This window comes from Diabrotica undecimpunctata, chromosome 9 (assembly GCF_040954645.1).
Source record: "Diabrotica undecimpunctata isolate CICGRU chromosome 9, icDiaUnde3, whole genome shotgun sequence".
NCBI classification, from domain to species: Eukaryota; Metazoa; Arthropoda; class Insecta; order Coleoptera; family Chrysomelidae; genus Diabrotica; species Diabrotica undecimpunctata.
In genome coordinates this window covers 124,475,620-124,500,543 of record NC_092811.1, presented here as the reverse complement: position 1 = coordinate 124,500,543, position 24,924 = coordinate 124,475,620, and the positions used below count along the sequence as shown (strand labels likewise).

Sequence of the window (24,924 nt, the reverse complement as noted above, 5' to 3'; positions counted from 1 at the left end):
TATATATATATATATATATATATTATATCTGTGGGTAAACTATTATATCAGAAAGGACGAACAAAGAAAAATGAAGAATTTCTTGATATAGAAAAAACAAAGCTTTCAAAAGCCTGTCTCTTTCAGATCTTTGGACATGGGCCTCCCCAATTCTTTTCCATTCTTCTGTGTCTGTCGCTACAGTCATCCACCTAGAGCCCACGTGTTTCTTGATATCATCTGCACATCTCATATGTTGCCCATGCCAGTCTAACTCGTCTTTTTATCTCCGCTGTTTGGTTTTCTTTGTTAAATTTTATAGTTTGACCCAGATATATATATATATATATATATATATATATATATATATATATATATATATAATCGTGAACTTGTTCTATTTCATCTTGTCCGATCCTCATTGTGATGTCTTCATATCTGTATTTGTTATGATTTTGGTCTTGCTGTAATTCATATTAAGGCCTATATTTTCAGCGATGTCATCAGCGTAACTTAGATGGTTCAAGCGTTGTCCACAAATTTTTATAACTTTTTCTTCCCATTCTAATCTTTTAAAAATATCTTCCTGAGCCTGATTGAAAAGTTTCGGTGATATTGTGTCACCCTGTCTCACGCCTCTATTTATTTGTATTGATTTTGTTCCTTCATATACTTTAATTGTTGTTTTGGCTTCCTTATATATATATTGGCTATTAGTTCCGTATATCTGTGGTCAATTCTGCTGTTAATCAAAGAACTTTGCACTGCCCAATGTTCGACACTGTCGAAAGCCTTTTCGAAATCTATGAACGCTATATATAGAGGAATGTGGTATTCATTTGCTCGTTCTATAAGTATTTTCATACTTATTTTGTCGTCAATCTCTTGGTTCAAATTTTTGTTAGGAGTTTGTACATTACATTGAGTAGTGTTATATAGGACGGTAGTTTTTTATATCTGCTTTATCACCTTTCTTGTGTAGGATAATGGTTACGGATTCCTTCTAGTTGCTTTTTTCTTTTAATATATTGTTAAAAAGGTAATGTAGAGTATTAATTACCACTTTTCCACCATATTTCAGCATCTCTGCAGTTATTCCATCTTTTCCAGGCGATGCTCTGAGTTGACATTTTTTATTTTAGCCTTAAGTTGGTTTTTAATTTCTTCTGGTGGTTCCTTTTTTATTTTATATAATTCTGAGTAGAAATGGTGGATTATATTTATGATGTCATCTTTAATGTTTGTTTCTACTCTGTTTACATCTTTTATTTTGTTTATTTCACACTTATCTAATTTCGGTCTTAAGCATTTCATATTTTTGTTGTTCTGTATTACTTCTATAGATTTCCTTTTGTCTTCTTCGTTCACCTTCGTTCAGCTTCGTTCTTGTATCCATAAGCTTCTTTGTTTCTGTTGATATATAGTTGTTCTTTTTAGATCCTTTTTGCTATTTTTTTTCCTGATGTAATCATCGTTGCTGTAAGTATGTTGTCTATTTCGTCTATATCTTTATCATCACTGTCTAATTTTTGGGTAAGTTGTTCTTTTCCTGTAGATCCGTAAAATCTATGAAGACAACAAACAGCGTTAACATAATATAGTAAATACTTTTTCAGAAAATTTTGAAGTCATAGAAAAGATATACATATCAATAACATAATTTGAAGAAACATTCAATGAGCGTGAACTTGTAAACAAGCTCAAGAAGAAATAACTTCAGGCCACGGTATGTAAACCATTAAAACAATGTATCATAATGTAATTGATCGCTGAAATACCCTAATAAGTTACTACTGTTCAAAATAGACTTACAATCTCAAACATAACTTGTCTGAGCTGTTCCCAAGTTCCGTAACTGTCTGGATCAGACATAAAGTTGGCTCCGAACATTTTAGTGGCGATGTGATTGTAAATGTTGAAGTTCTGAGGCATCGCCGGAGCTCCGTGGGTAAAATAGAGTTGAAGCGCCTCCGTGACCAACTGATCTTTGAGCAATTTCGCTGCATAGAGTGCCACGTATTTGTGGAGTATGGGTGCGGTGTGAGATTTTGCTTTTTCTATGCACCGCGACCACTGGCCTTGTTCTGCGAGAAGATCTAACGCTCCAATTATATCTAAAATAAAAAAATGTTTTACTTTCTTCTGAATTTGTAAATAGTTGTATATTGTATCGTTGAAAAGAATAATACGATTAATTTGAACTCACCCACATCTGCCAACTGTTCAACGTCTCCTTTCTTCAAGAGTCTATCCTTGTATTTGGTCTCCACGTAGTTTTCAAAAGCGGGATCTAATTCTTTGGCCACTTTTCGTGCTTTATTCCACTCTTCAGCCACTATGAATGCGTCTATTGCTTCCTTGATCATTTCCATGCTGGCGTACAACTGTGCGGCCACGTTGTGTTCGCCGATTTCTATTAACCTGAAATACGTTAACCAAGTAATTTTATTTCAGACATAAAGTGAAGAAAATACTTTAATCTAGCGGAGTATTAGTAGATATCAAAACAAGAAACATTCAACCCAATCAAAAAATCAGATTAGCAACATGGAACATTATTTCTTGTAACAACAAAGACCAATATATAATAAAAGAACTGATAAATAAAAACATACACATTTGTGCAATCCAAGAAACCAAGAAGAAAGGTAAAGGCCAAAGAAATTAAAACTTATATTTTCTAACATACAGTGGAGTGAAGAAAGAAGAACGAGCACGAGCAGGCGTAGGGAAACTTGTCCATAAAAAATTTATAACATAAATACTGCCGTTATATTTCCGAAAGAATAATACATACGAACATCACAATGGCTTACCAAAAATTAAGTGTCATATCAATCTACAGCCCCGAGGACTGCAAACCTAAGGAGGAACGAGAGGCATTCTACGAACAATTGTAAACTATCCTGGATGAAATACCTACTGAAGAAACCTTAATTTTTATGGGTGACTTTAATGCACGAATCGGAAATGAAATAGTTCCAGGAGTAAAATAAAGATTTAATTAATACCATGTCAACGCACATGGATAACTCATGGCTAATCTCTGTACTTTTAACGAACTGAGAATCAATAATACATTTTCGAACATAAGCTTCAGTATAAATATACACTTGAAAACTCCAGAGGGCACAAATCTATGATTGATTTTATAGTCACTAATAGAAAAATCCCTTAAGGCAGATTCTAGATATTCGAACTTTAAACTCAACTAGCAGACGCAAGGAGTGAACACAAACTAGTACTAGCAAAAATAAGAATGAAAATAACACCAAAACATTTTCTACAGGAAATCACCAAGGAAAAATTCAATGTAGAGTCACTGTGGAACGACTCTACAAGAGAAATGTAACAAAGGAGGCTAACACAGAAGATACAGCTGAAACAAATAGACGACATCGAAGATATAAACGCGAGCTGGGAGAAAATTAAAAAAACATTGATGAAGCAGCAAGAGAAGCTCTAGAAAAACGCAAAGTCATACTGAACAAAAGAAACAACAACAATATACCATGGTTCAGAAAAGAAATACAAGAGAAATGTAAAGAGAAACGAGAGGCCTACACAAAGTACAAAACATCAAATACTCCAGAATCCCGAGACACCTATAGAAGAATACGAAATGAAACAAAGCAGTTGGTAAGAAGAAAAAAAATGAACACTGGGAACAGTTTACAAAAAGAATAGAAAGTACCGACTTCTACGGTACACAAAAACCAATATGGAGATTCATAAGAAACCAACGAAAAGAAATGGCAGAATTGAAGGAATACAATAACATACCATCAAACGAATGGGAAAGATACCTGACGGAACTGTTTAAAAGAAAGAAAATAATACTCAACACAATAATGTACCCGAATTAAGACACGATATAGAAATCAGTTTTCAGGAAGTAGAGATAGCCATAAACTCACTCAAAAATAGAAAGTCGCCAGGACCAGACGGAATAACCAACGAGCTTCTAAAACACGGAGGAGAAAGTATAACCCTAGGGATGACAAAACTAATACAATAACTAATATTGCACTGTAAAATACCAGACGCATGGAGAAACAGCATAATGATACCAATGTTCAAGAAAGGAGATATAGAAGACCCCAACAATTATAGAGGTATAAATCTACTGAACACCGCACTTAAACTTACCACAAAAGTCCTAACCAACAAAATCAATAAACTAACAACTTTATCAGATGAACAAGGATTCAGATCCGGAAAATCCTGAGTAGACGCCGTATTTGTACTAAGACAAATCACAGAAAAAGCCATCCAGTACAATAAACCAGCATATCTATGTTTTATAGAACTGGCAAAGGCTTTTGATCGCATCCAAGTCGAAGACGTCTTACACCTACTGCATAAAAGAAACATACCAATTAGTATTATACAAACCATCGAAAATATCTACTTACATAATCGAATACAGACAAAGATAATATACATACTACTATAAAATACTCCGACGAATATCAGGGAAAAGCCTGTTGGGTAGGGAGAGGAGCGAAAACAGAAGAAGAGCATGCAATATAGAAGATATAAATGGATGGGTGACAAAACGGAAACAGGAGTGGAACGAACACATTAGTAGAATGGCAGAGGATAGGATAGTAGGTACGAATAGCACGAGATAAGTCACCAAATGGACGAAGAAGTACTGGCAGACTAAGAAAAAGATGGTGCGATAATGTTAACAATTTAGGAGGTTAATATTGAAGAAGAAACAGGCTTTAAAGCCTAGGAAGGAAGAAGAAGAAGAATTATATGTATTCAGATATTTATCACCTTTGTATTAATTACATACTAGCGGACCAACTCGACATCGAGTTTTTTAAATGAAATTTTTTATTTTGCGAGAAAAATTAAGAGATCAATACAAACAATATAAGCAAGAATATACATAACATTCATCAATAATAATGCAAGTAAAAAAAAGTGATTATGGAAGTCGACCTCAAAACCGGAATGCAATTTTTAGTTCATCAAATGTCGACATGGATATCATTTAGCAGTTAATTTTGCATGCTGATCACGAATCCGGTGTCAGATTTGCTCTATCTTGACGTTTTATGCGCGTTTCGGGTCACTTCCGGTGTCGGATCCTAACCGGAAGTACATATTTAGATTCGTCTCGACGAGACCTTTCGATCCATATGTACATTGTGGGGTCTAAAACTTAAAGTAAATTTTAACTTCCGGTCATCTCAAAACCGGAAGTGAATTTTTGTACCAAAAGTATATCTTGACAATCTATTACGTAATACTAATAATATTCCGAAAAAATATTTTAATTATCTAATATGGTTTTTAAGTAAAGTGGTGGACAAGAAAAGGGCTTAGCGTTTTAGTATATAAGATTGCTCATATTATTGCTTTATGTTGTTAGTTTATATAACAATCACCTATCAAGCACATTCTTAAATTTCATTGTCATTAGGTAATGTATTTCTTAACACCTTTGACCAAAAACTGTTTATTTACTTAGTTTTGGGTACCTGATATAATTATTCACGGCCTGTGACGGTTATTATTAATTTGTGCCTTACTTTTGTAATTGTTATTAATCACCGAAGATTTTACGTTTTTGTATTACCGTATTGATCATAGAATATTCGGTTTATGACTGATTTATGAAAGTAGTTAGAGCCATATTAGTGATTTGGAAGGTACCTTACAGACTTTTGACATATTTGCGATATACATAGAGATGTGTGAATAATTTTAAAAGTGGGTAGCGAGTAATAAGAGATAATGAGAAAGACTACCACTTAAGCTGGATTTATAGTTTGACGGACTGTAGACGTAGACGCACTGCAGACGTAACAAACGGACTGTAAATATTATTTCAATTTATAAATCGACGGAGTGGAATTTTTTCGCATGAGTAGAAACAGTGGCTAGAGTTGGTGACCATGATACTATAATATTCTTTTATTATTTATTACTATTATTTTATAAATTCTTAACGTTCATTGTAACAAATAATCAACAAAATCAAAATTCGATTATGTTGATAAACAACTTTACAAAATGGTGGGCGGGCCAGACAGTTCACTTTGGTTGACAGCACAAAATTCTTCCTTTTGATTGGCCAGACGCAAGTAACGCACTGTAAAAGATGAAAGTTGGCCAACTCTTTTGTTGCAGTGCGTTTCACTTACGTTCCGTCATGCGTTTACCAAAGAATACAGACGCTTAGCGTCTATATTCTTTGCGTTTACGTTCATTTATAAATAAGAGTACATAAAATTCTATGTTGATCTTTTTCCAGTGCGTCTACGTTTACAGTGCGTCAAACTATATATCCAGCTTTACATTTTATGGTGGAAGGAACTATTGAAGAACAAAAAGAATCATTTCATAGAAAAGAATCTGAAAGAAATAGTTTACAAAATTTCTGTAGCAGACCAAACATTTCCATAATGTTATTTACCTTGGACTCAAGACTTTGATCACCTCTAAAGCTTCATCTCCGAATAAAAATTTGTTAACCATGTCAGCTGCTCTTAGAAGTGCTCGTTTAACTATAGATGGCTCAGTAATACTAGTGTTAACCTAAAAAATAAAAGTACTACAATATTTAAATAAAATTCCTATGATTTACTATTTGATTAATCAATTTTTAATTTACTTAGTGTTTCTATATAACTATGTGGGGAAAGTCGGCTATTGGTGCGCATCTAAGGCTAATTCAGGATATTGCAAAAACTTAAAACATTTCAATGTCAAACTTTTTTGAAGATAAACTTCAAGGGCCGTATATTGGTAGAGATAGCATTCAATGAATGGTTGAACAGTAGAATAGTGAGAGGCGAAATTTCCAATTAATATAATGCGCAAAATTACCCGACCTATTCGGCTAATGAGTCGAAAAGCGAGCTAAATTCGACTAAAAGCCGAGATCCTATTTGATGGTGGATTCGGGCTTTCTTAGAGAAATTTCTGCATGCCTCTTTAGAAACAAATAATACCAGTCTTTGCCTGCTATTTATGTCTGAGCATCTCAGGACGCCTTTGGGTTTTTCGTTCATATTTTGCCATCTGTAAAATAATGGTTTTTCTAAATAAAACATGTTATGTGAACGTTTAGGAACAAGGATAGCTTGATTGAAAAATCTGGATTCAATTTCATTGACAGAATTTATGGCAGTCACGTAACAAAATGCCTGTATATACCTGCCGGCAAATGATGTACAATGCGCACCATTAGACGATCTTCCACTTCACCACATAACACAAAATTAAATAAAATCCAAAAAGAATCGGGGAAAACTAACTATACCAGTGTTTAACATGGTAAATAAATAACGTATATATATAGAATATATATATATATATATATATATATATATATATATATATATATATATATATATATATATATATATATATATATATATATATATATATATTGACAATCAACCAGAGGCGAACGTTAGAATATTTATTAATTAAATGCAAAACTACAATTATTTTAATATACCTATTCAATCATACTAATTTTGTTTGGATTTAAGATGATTTTGGCGAATAAATTAAGTAAATACTAAAATTCTAGTTTGGCATTTAATTAATAAAAATTCTTACGTCCGCCTTTGATTATTTGTCAAAAAAGTTGACGTTTGTCAATTCTCTAATTGTTTTTAGTTTGCAAAAGCGTTTATAGCTCAATATTTAGTTTCTGTTTCTGCTTAGTTTAGTCAATTCATGTTTAGTCAAGTTGTTTTTAGTTAGTTGTTCTTAGTTAATATTTAGTTGAATTATTGTTTAACGAGACGTTTAAATTTTTACAAAGGCAGAATGGTACGTATTCTAGTCGACAAAGTAGCAGGTGTGTTAATAATTGGTGAGTGTGGAAATAATTTCCATGCAGCGGAACGTCTTTTTAATGAGAGGTACCCCGTTCGCCCTACATCGAGAGCTTATTTGAGGAAGCTTCTTCGGAAGTTTAAACAAACAGTTAGTGTTCAAGATATCAAACGATCTGGTCGACCAACAATTACTAATGACTAGACTTCGGCAAATATGCAAATAAAAATGTAGAAAATATGCGCATAAATATGCACGTGTTTACCCGAAAATATGCAAATATTTTACAAAATATGCATACAAATAAATAAAAAAATCGTAAAATACACTCAGGTGCAAAAAAATCGATCCATGGGTATTATTTGCTGAAAAAAGAAAACGTTTGAAGATATTAGTTTTAAATCAGGTATATATGTAAAAGTATATGTTAGATTAAAATAATTTTTACAGATTATCCAAAAAAATCATTTATTTATAGAGACATACGCCAAAACTCAAAAATACAAGAATATTCAAAACTTTCTGAAATTAAGAAAAACATTGATAAGTAATTAATATCTAGTGTTTCCCCCTCGGGCCCTTATAACAGCCTGTACACGTCTAGGCATTGAGGTAATTAACCTCTGGATATCAAATTGATCCAATTGGTCCCATATTTCTTGAAGAGCCGCTGTAAGTTCAGCCAAGTTGTTTGGACGCGGTACTCGTGCTCGAAGACGTCTTCCCATCATATCCCATAGATGTTCTATGGGATTTAGATCGGGACTGCAAGCTGGCCAGTTCATACGGACAATTCCCACCTTCTCTATATATTGGTTGACGATTCTAGCACGGTGAGGACGCGCGTTGTCGTCCATAAAAATAAAATTAGGTCCAATGAAAGGAGCAAAAGGTACCACATGCTGATCTAAAATACTTGTTATGTATCTTGCGGCAGTCATATAACCTCTATCTACAATAACTAAATCAGTATGGGCTTCTGAACTGATACCAGCCCAAACCATAACGGAGCCCCCCCGATAACTTATTCTTTCCGCAATATTACATTGAAAATATCGCTCTCCGTGTCTTCTCCAAACTCTTTCTCGGCCGTCTGGTGACCTTAGACAAAATCTGGACTCATCTGAGAACAATACATTGCTCCAATCTGCATCACTCCAGTTTTCATGTTCTCTTGCAAAAGCAAGGCGAGCTCTGCGATGTTCTATGGATAGTATTGGAGATATAGCTGGCCTTCTGGATAATAAATTACCTTCTACAAGTCGTCGACGAACTGTCCATCTGCTAACATCCACATTTCTCACTTCGCTCAGACGATTTGCCAGTTCAACTGAAGTTAGATGCCGATTTCTCAAACATGATGAGACCAGAAATCGATCATCTCTTTCGGATGTTACCCTTCTACGACCTGATCCTGGTCTTCTTGTGAAGTTACCGGTGTCGATAAAACGCCGAACTGCTCTTTGAACCGAAGATCGACTAACACCCAACATTTCAGCTGCATAATATTGGCTACGACCATCTTGAACTAAAGTCACCACCCTTGCAGCATCTGTCGGAGTTAGAGATATTTGGGAATGATAATTAAATAAAAATGTAGCACGTTTTGAAAATAAAATCACTACACTAGTATGGTTGTTGAATTAAAAACAACATTCAATAACTAATATCTACTTGCTTCAGACCCTTTTTGACAAAAACCTGAAATACCAATTTGTTTTAAGAAATATAAAAAGCAATATTAAAAATATTATTTTATTTCTCGTATACGAGGGTACACCTAAATTTAGATACGTAATTTAATGTCTCTAAAATTATACAACTTCAAATAAATAAGAAATAAGGAATGGATCGATTTTTTTGCACCTGAGTGTAGTAACATTTTTATTTAAAAAAAAAAGTGTACATAACTAAATATTTCCTACTATTCATTAAGATTTACATTTATTTTAAGTAACTACATCATTTTTAAGTATGAATAAACTTATTTAGAATTATGGTAACAATAAATGACCAAGTGGTGTTCAAAATTTTCTAACAAAAACTTGTGGCTTCTGTCTGAGTACATATATTTATATATGGAAAAACTTCGTTCAACATCAACTGATGTAACGGGAGCATTTTTTAAACTAACCAAAACATTTGGTTCTAAATTAATTGTTTCCGAAATATTTCCAGCTAGAACACTGACTACTTCAGAAAGAATATGGTAACCTTTATTTTTTTCCATAGTAGCTTCAAATTTTTTTAAAATATCTTTTCCAATATTACCTCTAACGTTCCGACAACATGACGCAAATTCTTTTATTAATGCTGTACTTTCGAACAATGACAGTTTTGGTGATTCTAACTGAGTAATTGTTTTTTGAACAAAACTAAAATTTGATTTTATAAATGAAAGTTCTTGTTGAAGCAAGTTACTCTGAAAAGTTTGTTTAGAATCCAAAAGAGATTGGGAACTTTCATCTGTTAACGTATCAATTATGTTCTTTATTTTAACAAAATGATCTGCATAAAAATTAGCTGCTTCTAACCATGTTCCCCATCGCGTTAAAATAGGTTGTGGTGGAAGAGGAATGTTAGGTAGCATTTATTTATAAAGTTGAATTCTTATAGGAGATTTAAGAAATACTTTTTTGACACTGGATATCATGGTATTTACAAGAGGAAACTGTTTAATCCATGCGCTACACAAGTAACATGTATTAAATCTGGGAAAAATATTTTTAAATTTTGTCCTGCTTTCACCATATAAGGAGCAGCATCCGATAAAATAAGCAGTAATTTATTAGAAGGAATAGTTGTCGGAAGAAAAAAAGTTGCTAATGTTTCTTGTATAAAACGCGAAATTGTTAAAGCATTTGTTTTCTCAAGTTGCTGGCATGAAATAAGATGAGATTTTGGTAAGGTATCTTCTTTAAGAACACCAATCAATAAATGAGCAATATACTTTCCTGAGGAATCAGTGGTTTCGTCTACAGATATGTAAAAATAATTATCTGCAATTTCTTCCTTAATATTAATTAACACCGACGAGTATAGCCCGTTCACATTATTTCTTCTTAGAGACCGATCACTTGGAACATTAAGTTTGCAATATTTTTTTAGAAACGAACTAAAATTTACATTTGCTAATTTTGAAAGCGGTATGTTTGCAGACACTAATGCGCGACACAAGTCTTCATTAAAAGTTTCTTGCTCATCTAATTTTTTTGAAGTAGATTGGAAACATTTAGCCATTGAAGTTTGATGTTTTCCTCCTATTTTTCCTTTTTTTGCAATGTGTGAAGCAGTTCTCACATGTTGGTCTATCTGAAATTTCTTCTCACATGCTATCTATAAATAAAAATAAAAACCTTTATTTTAACCCAACCTTTAAAATATAAAAATATACAAGGTGTTTTTGGTTAATCAAATAACTGGTTTGGAAAAAAAAAACACTCGCTAAGTGTTTTAAATGCAGTATTAATCCACAAATTAGTTTTTGTTACTAACCATTAGTACATCATATAACTTATTTTAAAATTCAACAAAAGTTTTTTTTTTTGTTAATTCAATTACAATAAAAATAATTGTGTTTTAGAATAGCTGACTTCATAAAAAAAAGTAAAGGTGAAAATTTTTTCTAAATACACACCATTGTATTGTACCATGGACAATTTTTTCTCACTAAAGGAAGCTATTTTTCATTTAAATACAACCTACGAGTACTAAATTTCAAGTAAATACGTTTATTGGTTTTAAGGTTATTGTTGTTATTAACTAAAAGAATTTAATTTTTTTTAATTTTAACACCCTGTATCTCGAGAAGTAAATAAGTTTGACCCCTCATTAACTATATCGTTTTGTTCAATTTTTCGAGAAGTATCTACAGTCAAACGTTGTAAGTGACATTTGGAAACACCCTGTATGTATGAAATATTAGATATTTAATAGAAAATATTAGATACTTACAATTTTGCCACAGACTGAACAGTAGATTTTTCCCATATCCATAGACAGCTCTTTATAAGGTTTAATCCAAGTTGAAGCACTGGTTGTTTTAGGCATTATAAAATCACAATCTTCCTTTTTGTTACGCACAACGAGCGTTTACGCTTTGAATATCAAAACAAAAATGATTTACAAATCTGAGCATCAAATTAGAAATGTTTAGGTACCTAATTCAATAAACTGGAAGATTTTGGAAAATCCCTAAATTAGGAACAAAACTATTAGCCGTTTACCTGCTGTTAAGATACAATAAATTGTAGATAGATTTGGGGATTAGATCATAAAATGCAAATGAGCAAACCCGTAGCGATTATCCAATAACTGAATGCCTCAGTGACCGAGACTTTCTAAGAATGTTGAGGGCTACTTAAATTGATCTTCTTTGAAATTGTAAATGTTTTGTACCTGTAGAGATTACGTACTTAGATCATTTCTTGATTAAAATGACTACAAAATTTTATACAAGAATTGAAATAAATTGGTATGTTTAAAAATTTTCAAATACAGTATAAAAATCTGAACTTTTATGCACTTTATGCAAACTTTTATACAAATATGCCAAAATATGAAATATTTGCATAAAATATGCACAATATGCAAAATATGCAATATGCATATTTGCCGAAGTCTACTAATGACAAAAAAATTGACATAATTTCAGAAATGGTAGTGAACCCTACTTCTTCTACAGCCCAAGTTGCATCTATCTATGAAATGAGTCAAAAGACAGTACACCGAGTGTTGACTAAAAACAAATTTCATCCATACAGATTAAAAATTGTGCACCAACTTTCAGATGATGAGACCCCGACCGAAGACTAGAATTCTGTGAAAATATGTCCAATAAAATTAACCAACAGTCCGATTACATAAAAACAATTTGTTTTAGTGACGAAAGTACTTTTTCTCTCAATGGAAATGTTAATACACACAATGTGAGGCATTGTAGTGCCACAAATCCTCACGTCTTTCGTGAGTTCCTGCACACCATTATGGTGCAGTAAGATGTTACCTAGATGAGGAATATCGTGGTAGATGGATTGGACGACGAGGTACGATAGAATGGTCAGCTCGGTCACCGGACCTCACACCATTAGATTTTTTCTGTGGAGATACTTGAAATCTAAAGTTTACGCTACAGCACCCGACAATATTGACATTTTGAAACAACGAATTGTTGAAGAATGTATGACAATTTCCCCCGACACATTTGAACGAGTACGGCAAGAGTTTAGAAATAGGATGCATTACTGTCAGAAAGGAAATAAAACACATTTTGAACACTTACTATAAGAACTGGTTGTGAAATATTTATTAATTAAATGAGAAGCTACAATTATAGTATGTATTTATTTAATTTATTCAGCAAAATGAGCTTAAACTCAAACAAAATTATTATGACTGATTAGGTATCTTTATTATCTGTCATATCTGTCATTATTATGTCACTTGTTATGACTAGTTGAGAAGCCTACGTCTGTTTATTTCCTCCCTCCAAATTTTACTATTATAAGTACCGTAAGTAAACTATATTTCTATCAAGAAAAAAATCGCTTATTTTCTCAGACACACAAACAATAACATACCATGAGAAAACATGAAAACGATAACTGCTAACCGGTAAAGTATTTCCCGTCTTTCGTTTGTGTGGGATAGATGTGGCAGTTGCTAATAAATGGTGCAACAATATAGTTTTTGCCATTTTATTAAATAAGAGATTGATGCGCACAATTGACTGGTGCGCTCCATTAGCCGATTGTCCCCTATACCACGTGTTAGTATATCAAAACTTAATACAAAAATCGATAGCAACGTTTATAATTTGTTTATAACTTTAACATCTCTTTACAATTTTACTACTTTAGTTGTCATTTCTGCATCTATTTCGATATTAGCATTAGTCTAAACAAAAATTTTACTTAATAAAGCCGCTTTTTAAATATACAGGGTGAGTCATAACTATTGGGACATGGACTAAGGACAGGTTATTTGGACCAAAATATGGCTATTGGGCCAAATATGCCTTAATAAAATGTTGCTGAGAAAAAAGATACAGGGTGTTAAAGTTAATTTTTGTTTTTCGTTTTTTGCTAATAGTTTCCCTGTATATTTATAAATTGCTACTAAAATTGACACAGAGGCATAATTTTAGACAAGAAATAGTATTTTATTTACAATTTTACGTTTTGTCATAGAGGGCGCCACGTGGATCATTCCTAATGATCAAATTGAGTCTAAACTTTTTCTAATGAAACTTTTTAGTAATTTTTATTAGAAAATATGACGTAAACATCATTTTTACGTAAAATTGGTACTCTTGTTTAAACATGATAATTTCAACCGTTTTCGATAAAAACGCAGTCGAACTGCTTAGAGTCTTAAAAAAGAATTTGAACTATTATTTCATTTATGAAAAGTATTCTTTGGACTGTCAGATAATTGTTGTTGGTAAATGTCATTTGTTCAGAGTAAATTATTTTTGGTGTGACAGTGTAGTGTAATGTTGCATTTTTTAAAAGTAATCATTACTTTTTTGATTAAAATGCCTCGTCACAATCATTTTACTAATGAAGAAATGCGAGATATGATTTGCGTATACGCACAAGAAAATTTTTGCGGTCGCTCGGCAGCCAGAAGGTATGGAATGTTATACGCAAACAGAAGGCAACCAAATCACAAAACTTTTGCAAGATTATATCGTAGTTTAGGTGAAACTGGGTCATTTCACACTAAAAATCGGGGTGGTCGACCGAAACAAATCACACCTAATCAAGAAGATGAACTTTTGGTTCGAGTAGATGAAAATCCTGAAATAAGTTCACGACATATATCAGCAGCAACAGGAGTAAGTCAGTCGTCTATTGTTAGAATTCTAAAAAAAGAGAACCTCTATCCTTATCACTTCACTCCTGTTTAAAATTTACTTCCAACAGATCTTCCACGACGGTTACAGTTTTGCCAACTTATTCTGAATAAACATCGCAATGAAAGACACTTTATTAAGAATATTATGTTCACCGACGAAGCAACTTTTACCAGACGAGGGGTTTTTAATTGGCGAAATAGTCATTATTGGGAAGAAGAAAACCCGCATGCTATTAAAACTAGACATTTTCAGCATGAGTTTAAATTGAATATTTGGTGTGGCATTATAGGCGACCAACTACTAGGGCCTTATGTTCTTCCTCCGAATGTAAATGGAGATTCTTATTTATTCTTTTTGGAAAATACTTTTAGTGATATTTTAGATGATCTGTCACTGGATGTAAGAAGAAAAATGTGGTTTATGCAGGATGGAGCGCCACCTCATTTTTCATTAGCTGTTAGAAATCATCTTAATGACGTATTTCCTCAACGATGGATTGGCAGAGGCAGTGATTTTCAATGGCCACCAAGAAGTCCTGAGTACAACCCGCTAGATTTTTATTTTTGGGTACATATGAAGTCCTTAGTTTATGCCAATGAAATTAATACACAAGACGAACTTTGGAGATACATTCAAAATGCAGCTAATCTTATAAGGGGACAGAATAATATTTTTTTAACGTCCGAAAATCCTTTATAAAAAGAATTAGAAAAGGTATAGAAATCGGAGGAGACCATGTAGAACATTTAGTTTGAGTTTTTGTGAGTTCTTTTAAGTTAAAGTGTGTTTAGTTTTGATTTATCGTCAAAACGGAAACCTTACGTTAGTTGCAACTTTGTTTATTAGTTTGGTATTTGATAGTGGAATTGTAAATAAAATACTATTTCTTGTCTAAGATTATGCCTCTGTGCCAATTTTGATAGCAATTTATAAATATACAGGGAAACTATTAGCAAAAAACGAAAAACAAAAATTAACTTTAACACCCTGTATCTTTTTTCTCAGCAACATTTTATTCAGGCATATTTGGCCCAATAGCCATATTTTGGTCCAAATAACCTGTCCTTAGTTTATGTCCCAATAGTTATGACTCACCCTATATACTGATATTTACCTGTAAAAGACAGTCCACAGCTTGTTTATGTTGTCCGGCCAATGCCCATTCATTAGCTCGTGACAGTAGTGTCTCTATATTAATATCTGTCATTTGATTGTGATGAGAACTGCTATATTCTGACTGAAGAGATGGGTAAAGATGAGGCAGATAGTCTTTGCACACTCTTAAAGCATCTATCCACATATCTTAAAAAAATATATTCATACGAATGCTCATTTGATAGGCATACTAACCCTTACCTTCACTCTTATACTTCTGAACAATCAATTCCGGCGCTTGGGCTCGCAGCAAAAGCACCTCGAACTCAGAAAACTGCTTGTCTTTGAAACATTGCGCGGCTTGAGCCTGCAGTACCTCTGGTACCGCGTCAGGTTCGTGTTTTTCTGCGATTCTTAAGGCGTTAATCCAATTTTGGGCGTGCACGTACATCAGAATGGCTTCTTTTGGTTTTGCAGCCTGTATAAATTCAGATTCCGCCTCTGCGTACTTTCCGTCATCTTCTAAGGCCATGGCGTACTTCAGATGAACTTCGCTGACCTTAAATATAATAGAAGAATATAATGTGACAAATAATATGTTCTAAATGAGTTATACAGTGATGAGTGTCTTACCACCCGGCAAAATAGCGGAAAGGATAGAAGACAGATTAAGTTGTGAGATAGTATGAGATAAAGCTAGTTCTTGACTTGGCTATTTCACTTCAGTCATAATTATACGGATGACCTCGAAAATATTTTATTTTAATAATTTCTGATGTTAGAATAAATGATTGAATAAATCATTTTTATATAAATTTTTATAGTAAAAAACATTAATTATTAGCGATTTTAAATTATAAATTTTTAAGTTTATTTAATAATAAAAATAACTTAACTGAAATATTTGAAACTAAAGGTAGGTAGGTATGTTCTATCCTAAAACAATTTTTGTGTGTACAATTGGCGTAATAGTTAGAGACGTGGTCTAGTGACAATAAGATTGGAGGTTCATTCACACCAAGGATAAAATTTTTGTTTTAGTCAATCAAAAAATAATAGAAAATATGATACATATTAGGTAAAAAGTTTTCGAAAAACTTATTATTTACAATTTATTCTTATTCCAATGTTAAAAAATAGAAATACAAAATAATTCAATTTCAGTTTTACAGTCTTCAGTTGTGATTGCAAAATAATCCGGTTAAGACTGTTTAATGCCAAATCCATCACTAAATTCTCAGTGTTAATATCAATTCCTCTGTACAGGTAATGATTTTCAAAACAATTAACAACATTGTAATGGATGCGCGCGAACAGCTGCCTGCTTTACAGCTAACCAAATCATCAAGCCATCAATAAATAAAAACATACCGAGAAGTGTTTTTGCACGGTAAACAGAAACTTTTTATTGAGAAAACAATTCGTGAAAATGGTTTTAACGGTCGAGGAAAAAGTGCAAATTGTTGTCTGGCACGTGAATGGATTATCAGACAACATGATTAGACAACAATTATGTAAATATGTTTCCAAATAGGCCGGCTCCAGCACGATCAACAATTCAGTCTATTATACGTAATTTTTTTACTTATGGATCCGTGTTCACTCCAAGAGGAGTTCGTAGACGAAGGGAGGTAAATCCAGATTTGGAACTAAGAGACACTTTGATTTGTGCAAGTATTGAGCAAAATCCTACCCAATCAACATCTCGTCTCGGAGAACAATATGGAATTTCAAGATTTAGAGTAGGTAAAATTTTGAAAAGACATGGATACCGTCCCTATAAACTTCATAAATCCAACGAACAATTCCCTGGGGATCAATATAGACGTTTAGAATTTTGTCAAACTGCAATGGAAATGTCACATCAAGATGAACATTTTTTAGAGAACGTTTTGTTCACCGATGAATGTACGTTTTCATTGCAGGGCCGTCACAATTCAATGAATGCTCGGTATTGGTCTCGAGGAAATCCTCGTCAGATTTATGTCGCTCATACCCAGCGTCCTCGAAAAGTAAATGTTTGGGGAGGCATAATAGGGAATCATGTCATTGGTCCATTTTTTATAGACGGTATGTTGAATGGGCGGAAATACTTGGAACTTCTGCAAAATCAAATTGTCCCAGCCCTTCGTAATTTACCAATACCTTTCGATTCCATATGGTTTCAACACGATGGTTGTCCCGCACATAATTCTCGCATCGTCAGTGAATATCTCAGTGCGACTTTTCCTAATCGATTGATTAGTGGCCACGGAGATATTTTTTGGCCTGCAAGATCAGCTGATCTTGCACCTTTTGATTTTTTTATGTGGGGATATATCAAGTCCAAGCTATATGGAATTGAAGACGATAGGCCTAATTCTCTCCAAGAATTAAGAGAAAAGATCTCTGATTCAATGAGAGGTATTAGTCCAGAAACATTAACTATTGTTAGACGAAACTTTTATAATAGATTGGGTTATTGTTCTGCTGCTAACGGAGGCTTATTCGAACATTTATTGTAAATACATTTCTTTAGAATAATTTTTTTTTATTTTTATAGAATTTCTACCTATTTAAATATTTTTGGAAGTACATTTATTTAGAACGTTCTTTTATGTTTGAAGAATTATTATTTTATTTTCGAAAGTACGACATTGTTTTTCAATAAGATTTTCATGTTTTACTATAAACACTTCTAATAAAAACTGAAATAAATGTCTAGTGATGTAAAGCAAAACGATATAATATCTGCATAATTTCAAATTTTAAAAAAAGTAAAACCTTCATGTGGAATTTGAACCCTGAGCGCCTGCATGAGAACATCGTGACTTGAACTCTGATCCATCAAACTTTTATATTTCTTAAGTGACAGTATGGGATATTGTTCTGCTGCTAATGAAGGCTTATTTGAACATATTGTAAATACGTTTATTTACAATATTTTTTTTATTTTTGTAGAATTTTTACTTATTTAAACATTCTTTAAACGTTCTTTTAATTTTGAAGAATTTTTACTTTATTTTCGAAAGTACGAAGATACTTTTTTTTTCAATAAGATATTTGTGTTTAACTTTAAACACTTCTAATACTAGTAACGACTGACATAAATGTTTAACGATTCAAAGCAAAACGATCTCTGCATAATTTCAAATTATTAAAAAAAAAAAAGAAAACCACATGTGGGTTTTGAACTCTAATCGTCTGCGACGTCTGTGTCGAATTGTTACCACTAATCCACGAAGGATAGTGATTATTCCGTGACAAGAGTGTATGAAACTCCTCACATCATAGTAGAAATTATTCTTGATTAATAATTTAAAACTTTAGATTAAATAATTACTATTAATTAAATTATTTTATTCACATTTTTGCTTTGTTGTGGTCAATCAGTTTTTACTTTATGTGAAATTAAAAAATGGAAATACGTCACACATACGTTAAACATAATAATTATGACCGAGGTGATTTAGCTCGAAGCTAACGTCTAAAGGTGTGAGACTATCGATTTATAATGTTAATTATAGGTTTCTACCGATTATTTCCCACCTCTACGAGTTTCATCTCTTTTTATTTCACAAGGTAACTGTGTTTTCTATCTCTTACGTTAAAAAGCCGGATGGTAAGACACTCATCACTGTATAAAAAAACTATCTTACCTTGTTCGGTAAATTCTTACACAACTGAAAAGCGAACTCGAATTGGTAAGTTTCGCAAGCATAGTTGATACAAGGCTCCAAAATCCCATATTTATTTAACAACTTAATAGCCGAATCGATGTGAAGGGTTCTAGCCCACAGAAAAGCCACTTGATTGGCAGCGTTGGGGCCTCCGTTCTGTTTAGCCACTCTATAGGCTTCTTCCCACATTCCAAGAGTTCTAATAATAACAATAACAAATTTTTTGGTAAATTTCGAATAATAAATACAATGCTTGATAGAAATTCCATGTAAATATTATTAGCATAAAAATTCGTTTTTCTGCAATAGTATACTAAGAATAATCAATATAATTTAGATATTATCGATTTGATGCTTACCTATACATGTTCATCGCTGCTTTCCATTCATTAATGGCTAAGAAGTGAATCTCAGCTGCCCTATATTTTCCCTGACTCTCCAACTGCTGCCCAAGATGCAGGTGTGTAGTTTGTAGCAGATTTGGATGGTAACGTTCCACAAGTCGTACCTAAATGGACAAACAATTCTGTAATTTCATTAACTCATTTAGAAAAGACTGTGGTATTCCCAATAATTTGTTCTTAAATGCTATGATAATGGAACTGGAATAGCTAATCTTTTTGCATCTCATTTTTCTTCTATCTACACTAATGAAGACATGAGTTTGGTAACCTTACTGATTCTGATCATTTAGCTGATCTTAACATCCCTGAGTATAATATAACTCTTACAGCGTATTCTCAGGTGTTTAAGATTTAAAAAATAACTTGAGCTTCGGCCCTGATCAGATCCCTTCTCAGAAATTTCTCTCATTCTCAATACGTAACCGTGAACGAAAAGTTGGAGGCCTTTAGAGGACCATGCTCGTTCCGCCAGTACGTACCAAGCAAATCCACTAGATACGGTATAAAAATATTTGCGCTGTCTGATGCGAAGTTATTTTATAACAGTAACATGGAAGTATAAGTTGGCAAAAACCAAGTGGGTGGTCCATATTATCTAGACACTACTACCAAGATAGTGGCGGAACGGGCCTGTCAACAACTCTACGGATCTAAAAGAAATGTTACCACCGATAATTGGTACACCAGAGTTGATCTTGGTATAAGCTTAAAGGAAAATGGTTTAACTTTCTTGAGAACAATAATAGTAAATTGAAGAGAAATTGCTGCATATTTCTCTAACAATCAAGTACGACTTGTTGGCTCTAGTACATTTGAGTTTGGTTCAAGAGGAACACTAGTGTCATATAAACCAAAAAAACAACAAAAACGTTCTGTTATATTTCACTATGCATCATGGGAAAGACGTTGATCCTGTAACTGCAAAACCGGAAATCATATTAGCATATAACTGCACAAAAAGCGGTGTTAATACCGTAGATAAATTATGCCCACAATATGATGTGGCACGTTGTAGTAGAAGATGACCTATGGTTGTTTTGTTCAGCCATTTAGATGTTACAGCAATAAATTCCTTTGTTATTTACAATTGTAACATTCCAAATTCCACAAAGACCCAACGAGAAGTTTTGACTTATGTACAACCACCAGAAAAATCGAACCAAAATGTTTATATACCCAAGACAATAAGGATTCGACTAAAGGAGATCTGTCATTTGAATGAAGATGTCGTGCAAGTTCAAAGAACTACGTGAGCAATTTCGAGGTGTGGTGACTGTGGATGGAAAAAGAATCAAAAACCGAATTATTTTTGTTTCATTTGTAGAAGGTATCTTTGTTTGGAACTTCTTATTCAAGTGCCACCTTCGTTCCGAAGGTTGGCGATCATCAGGGCTATACGTATTTTCGAAACTGCTGACCGAAACAATTCGTTGCTGCTACAGCTATACCATTCCCGTAGATTCTTTAGCCAGGAGTTTCGTCTTCTTCCTATGGACCTTTTTCCTGCTATTTTCCCTTGCATAATTATTCGAAGCAGTTCATATCTTTCGCCTCTTGTAATGTGTCCCAAGTATTGCAGTTTTCGTTTTTTGATCGTAAATATGACTTCCTTTTCTTTATTCATTCTTCTCAAGACCTCGACATTTGTGACTCTCTCGGTCCATGATATTCTCAGGATTCTGCGATACATCCACAGTTCAAATGTCTCTAATTTTTTGGTATCAATCTTTTTCAACGTCCTTGACTCCATTCTGTAGAACAGCACAAAAAGTACGTAACATCTCATCAGGCCAAGTTTCATTTCAAGGCTCAAATCTCTTCCGCAGAACACTATCTTCATTTTAGTGAATATGGATCTGGCTTTTTCTATTCTTATTTTGATTTCTGCTGAGCTATCGTTGTCTTCATTTATAAAAGTGCCTAAATATTTGTATTTGCTAACTCGATCGATAATTTCATTGTGTAAATATAAATTTTGGACATTTTCTGTTGATTTCGATATTGCCATAAATTTAGTTTTCTTTATGTTCAAAGATAGTCCATATTCTTCGCTGCAGTCTGCTATCTTATTCACCAATGTCTGTAGCTCTTCAAGTGTTTCTGCGATCAGAACGGTGTCGTCGGCAAATCTTAGATTGTTTAATCTAACACCATTTATTTTAATACCTACGGATTGCTCAGAGAGTGTTCTATTCATTACGTCTTCGGAATAGAGATTAAACAGGGTTGGTGACAGTATACACCCTTGTCTCACACCTCGCTTTATTTCGATTTCTTTAGTGGTATTATTCTCTACTCTCACTACTGCTTTCTGATTGTAGTACATATTTGCTATTAGTCGGATGTCTCGTTTATCTAAATTCTTTTCTGTCAGGAGTCTGATTAGGTGATCATGCCGCACTTTATCAAAGGCCTTGTGGTAATCTATGAAACACATGAATACATCTTGATTTATGTCAAGACATCTTTGAGACATAACGTTCAGTGCAAACAACGCCTCTCTTGTTCCAAGTCCATTTCGGAATCCAAACTGGGTTTTATTGATGTCCATTTCCAGTTTTCTGTGTACTCTAGAGTGTATAATTTTCAGAAATATTTTCAGTACATGGCTCATCAGACTGATTGTACAGTAATCACTGCATTGTTTGGCATTTATCTTTTTTGGTATAGTAACAAAGGTGGATAAAAGCCATTCTTGTGGTATTTTTCCTGATGGAACATGTAAATCCAATTTGCAATGACTGTAACAATATTCCGGATTAATTTTATTATCTTTTTTGCCATCTCTTATATTTTGTTATGATAATTCTTAGTGAAATAATGTTTTATTTTTGTTTAAGATAGTTCTTGACGACTGATATGTTATGTTCCAATTTTAAATTAATTGTAATTTGTTGAGTGAAAAAAGAGAATAAATCAAACTATTACAAAAATTGTGGACTATTTTTTGTGCTACGTAAATAAACATTGTAAATAAACAAAATATATATAAACAATTATTTTATTGAAATTTGAACAAAATGCATCTAGAGGACTATTTTTATGACCAGTGTAGTAGACCGTGTGCAACTAGTGATACACAAAATTAAACTATATATAAACTATATATAAACAACACAATTAACAAAGTAGTCCCAAAAAAAAATAAACAAAACTTACCATATTATCGTACTGTTCGACTCGTTTGTACATAGCAATAGCTAAATCTGGCGTATTCACCGAAAGGTACAATTTTTCAGCTTCTCTATACTTTCCAGCTTCTTCTAACGTTTCCGCATGCTTGATATACATGTCGTACACCTCTTCAGTGTCCAAGTGCTCTGAAGCAATGGCGTGGGCCTTTTCCCATTGGCCAGCTTCGTTGTACATGTCCACAGCTTCTTTGTACATACCACAAGCTGCGTACAGTTTTTCTGCTGTCGAGAATTCCTATACAAAAATTAATAATTACGAACTTAAAAAAAAAAATAAAATAAGTTAATTTCAAAAAATTGAGAGTTTATTTGATTTCACTCTAAAATTTATTGAATTAAACTCTACAATGGTTTAGAACTGGTGGATTGAGTACCTAAAAAAGCTCTATGCAGAGGAAAAACAAACGACGCTACAACCAGAAATTATTACAAATAAAGAACTTAATGTAAATGTCCAGGAAGTTTGAAAAATACTTGAAAACCGAAAGAACATAAAAACAGCAGGTAAAGATGGAATACTAAACGAATTACTGAAATATTGTGGAGAAGCAATGACAGACCAATTAACAACAATAATTAATAAAATAATAAAACACAATAAAATACCGGAAGAATGGAAAACGAGCGAACTAATTCTACTATTCAAACAAGGAGATAAAAACACCCAGAAAACTACAGAGGTATAAACTTGTTAAATACTACGCTAAAATTTACAACTAAAATTTTACAAGTGCTAATAAATCAGAGGACAAGTTTAGCAGATGAACAACAAAGTTTTCGTAGTGGAAGATCATGTACAGATGCAATATTTGTTATAAAGCAAATTACTGAGAAATCACTAGAGTATAATAGACCAGCATTTCTGTGTCTGAATGACCTAAAGAAAGCGTTTGACAAAGTAAGACAAAAAGATGTAATCCATCTTCTGTATATAGAGAAGTTCCCCTAAATATTATAAAAACTATCGAAAACATCTAGCAAAACAACAAAATGGAAGTCAGAATAGGTAGACAACTTACAGAATCTATAGAAATAGACAGCGGAATAAGACAAAGGGATTCTTTGAGCCCCATCCTCTTTAATTTGATCATGGATGAAACCATCAAAAGCGTTAACAAAGGAAGACGATACAGAATGGTAAACAAAGAAATAAAATACTTTGTTACACAGACGAGGCAATATTGATAGTCCAAGATGAAGATAGTCTGTAAAGGCTGGTACACAGATTTAACATAAGGGCAAAAGAATTTAATATGACAATAGTAGTCAGTAAAGAACCAACCAGATGTAAAATAGAAGTTGATGGCATCAGTATTAAACAAGTAATAGATATAAAATACCTGGGAATTCCACTGTCTAGTTGAAAGCAGAAATGTAGAAATAGAATAGTAGAAATGAGAGATCAAGTACACAAAGCAAATAGACTGGTATGATGCCTTAATAACACTATATGGTGAAACAGACGCATTAACACTGAGATGAAGTCAAGCATTTATAAAGCCAGTGTAAGATCAATAATGACATATGCCTCAGAAACAAGATCCGACACAGCCTCAACGCAAATGCTACTGGAAATGGCAGAGATGATAGTATTAAAAAGAATTAAAGGAAATACTCTGAGAGATCGAAAGAGAAGTGCAGACAGAAGAAAATTTAACTTACAATGTATAAACGAATGGACACAAAATAGAAAAAAAGAATGGAATAACCACATAAGCAGAATGGGGAAGACCCGTGTCGTCAAAATAGCAAGAGATAAATCACCAATCGGTAGAAGTACCGGACCACCGCGCAAAAGATGTAGTGACAACCTTCCATAGAGGTATTAAACCGCCAATGAACAACCAGAATTGCTTAAGGGGAAGAAAAAGAAGAAGAATGGTTTAGAACATTAAGTATTCGAGTTACAGTCCATGATACCATAA

The 24,924-nt window shown here is 33.1% G+C and overlaps 1 protein-coding gene across 2 annotated transcripts in view; it reads right to left on the bottom strand.

Moving 5' to 3' along the window:
- Oseg2 (intraflagellar transport protein Oseg2) overlaps positions 1 to 24,924 on the bottom strand; it is a 59,828-nt gene that overhangs the window by 10,899 nt on the left and 24,005 nt on the right. For both annotated transcript variants that reach the window (XR_011952039.1, XM_072545189.1), the window contains exons 12-19: positions 22,965 to 23,234; positions 19,761 to 19,909; positions 19,381 to 19,600; positions 16,004 to 16,301; positions 15,762 to 15,949; positions 6,413 to 6,534; positions 2,186 to 2,400; positions 1,792 to 2,093 (exon numbers count right to left, since the gene is read on the bottom strand). Coding sequence is in view for 1 of the 2 variants with exons in the window: in XM_072545189.1 (XP_072401290.1) it covers positions 1,792 to 2,093; positions 2,186 to 2,400; positions 6,413 to 6,534; positions 15,762 to 15,949; positions 16,004 to 16,301; positions 19,381 to 19,600; positions 19,761 to 19,909; positions 22,965 to 23,234 (1,764 nt within the window). In the remaining variant the exon portion in view is untranslated. The remainder of the gene's footprint in view (positions 1 to 1,791; positions 2,094 to 2,185; positions 2,401 to 6,412; positions 6,535 to 15,761; positions 15,950 to 16,003; positions 16,302 to 19,380; positions 19,601 to 19,760; positions 19,910 to 22,964; positions 23,235 to 24,924) is intronic.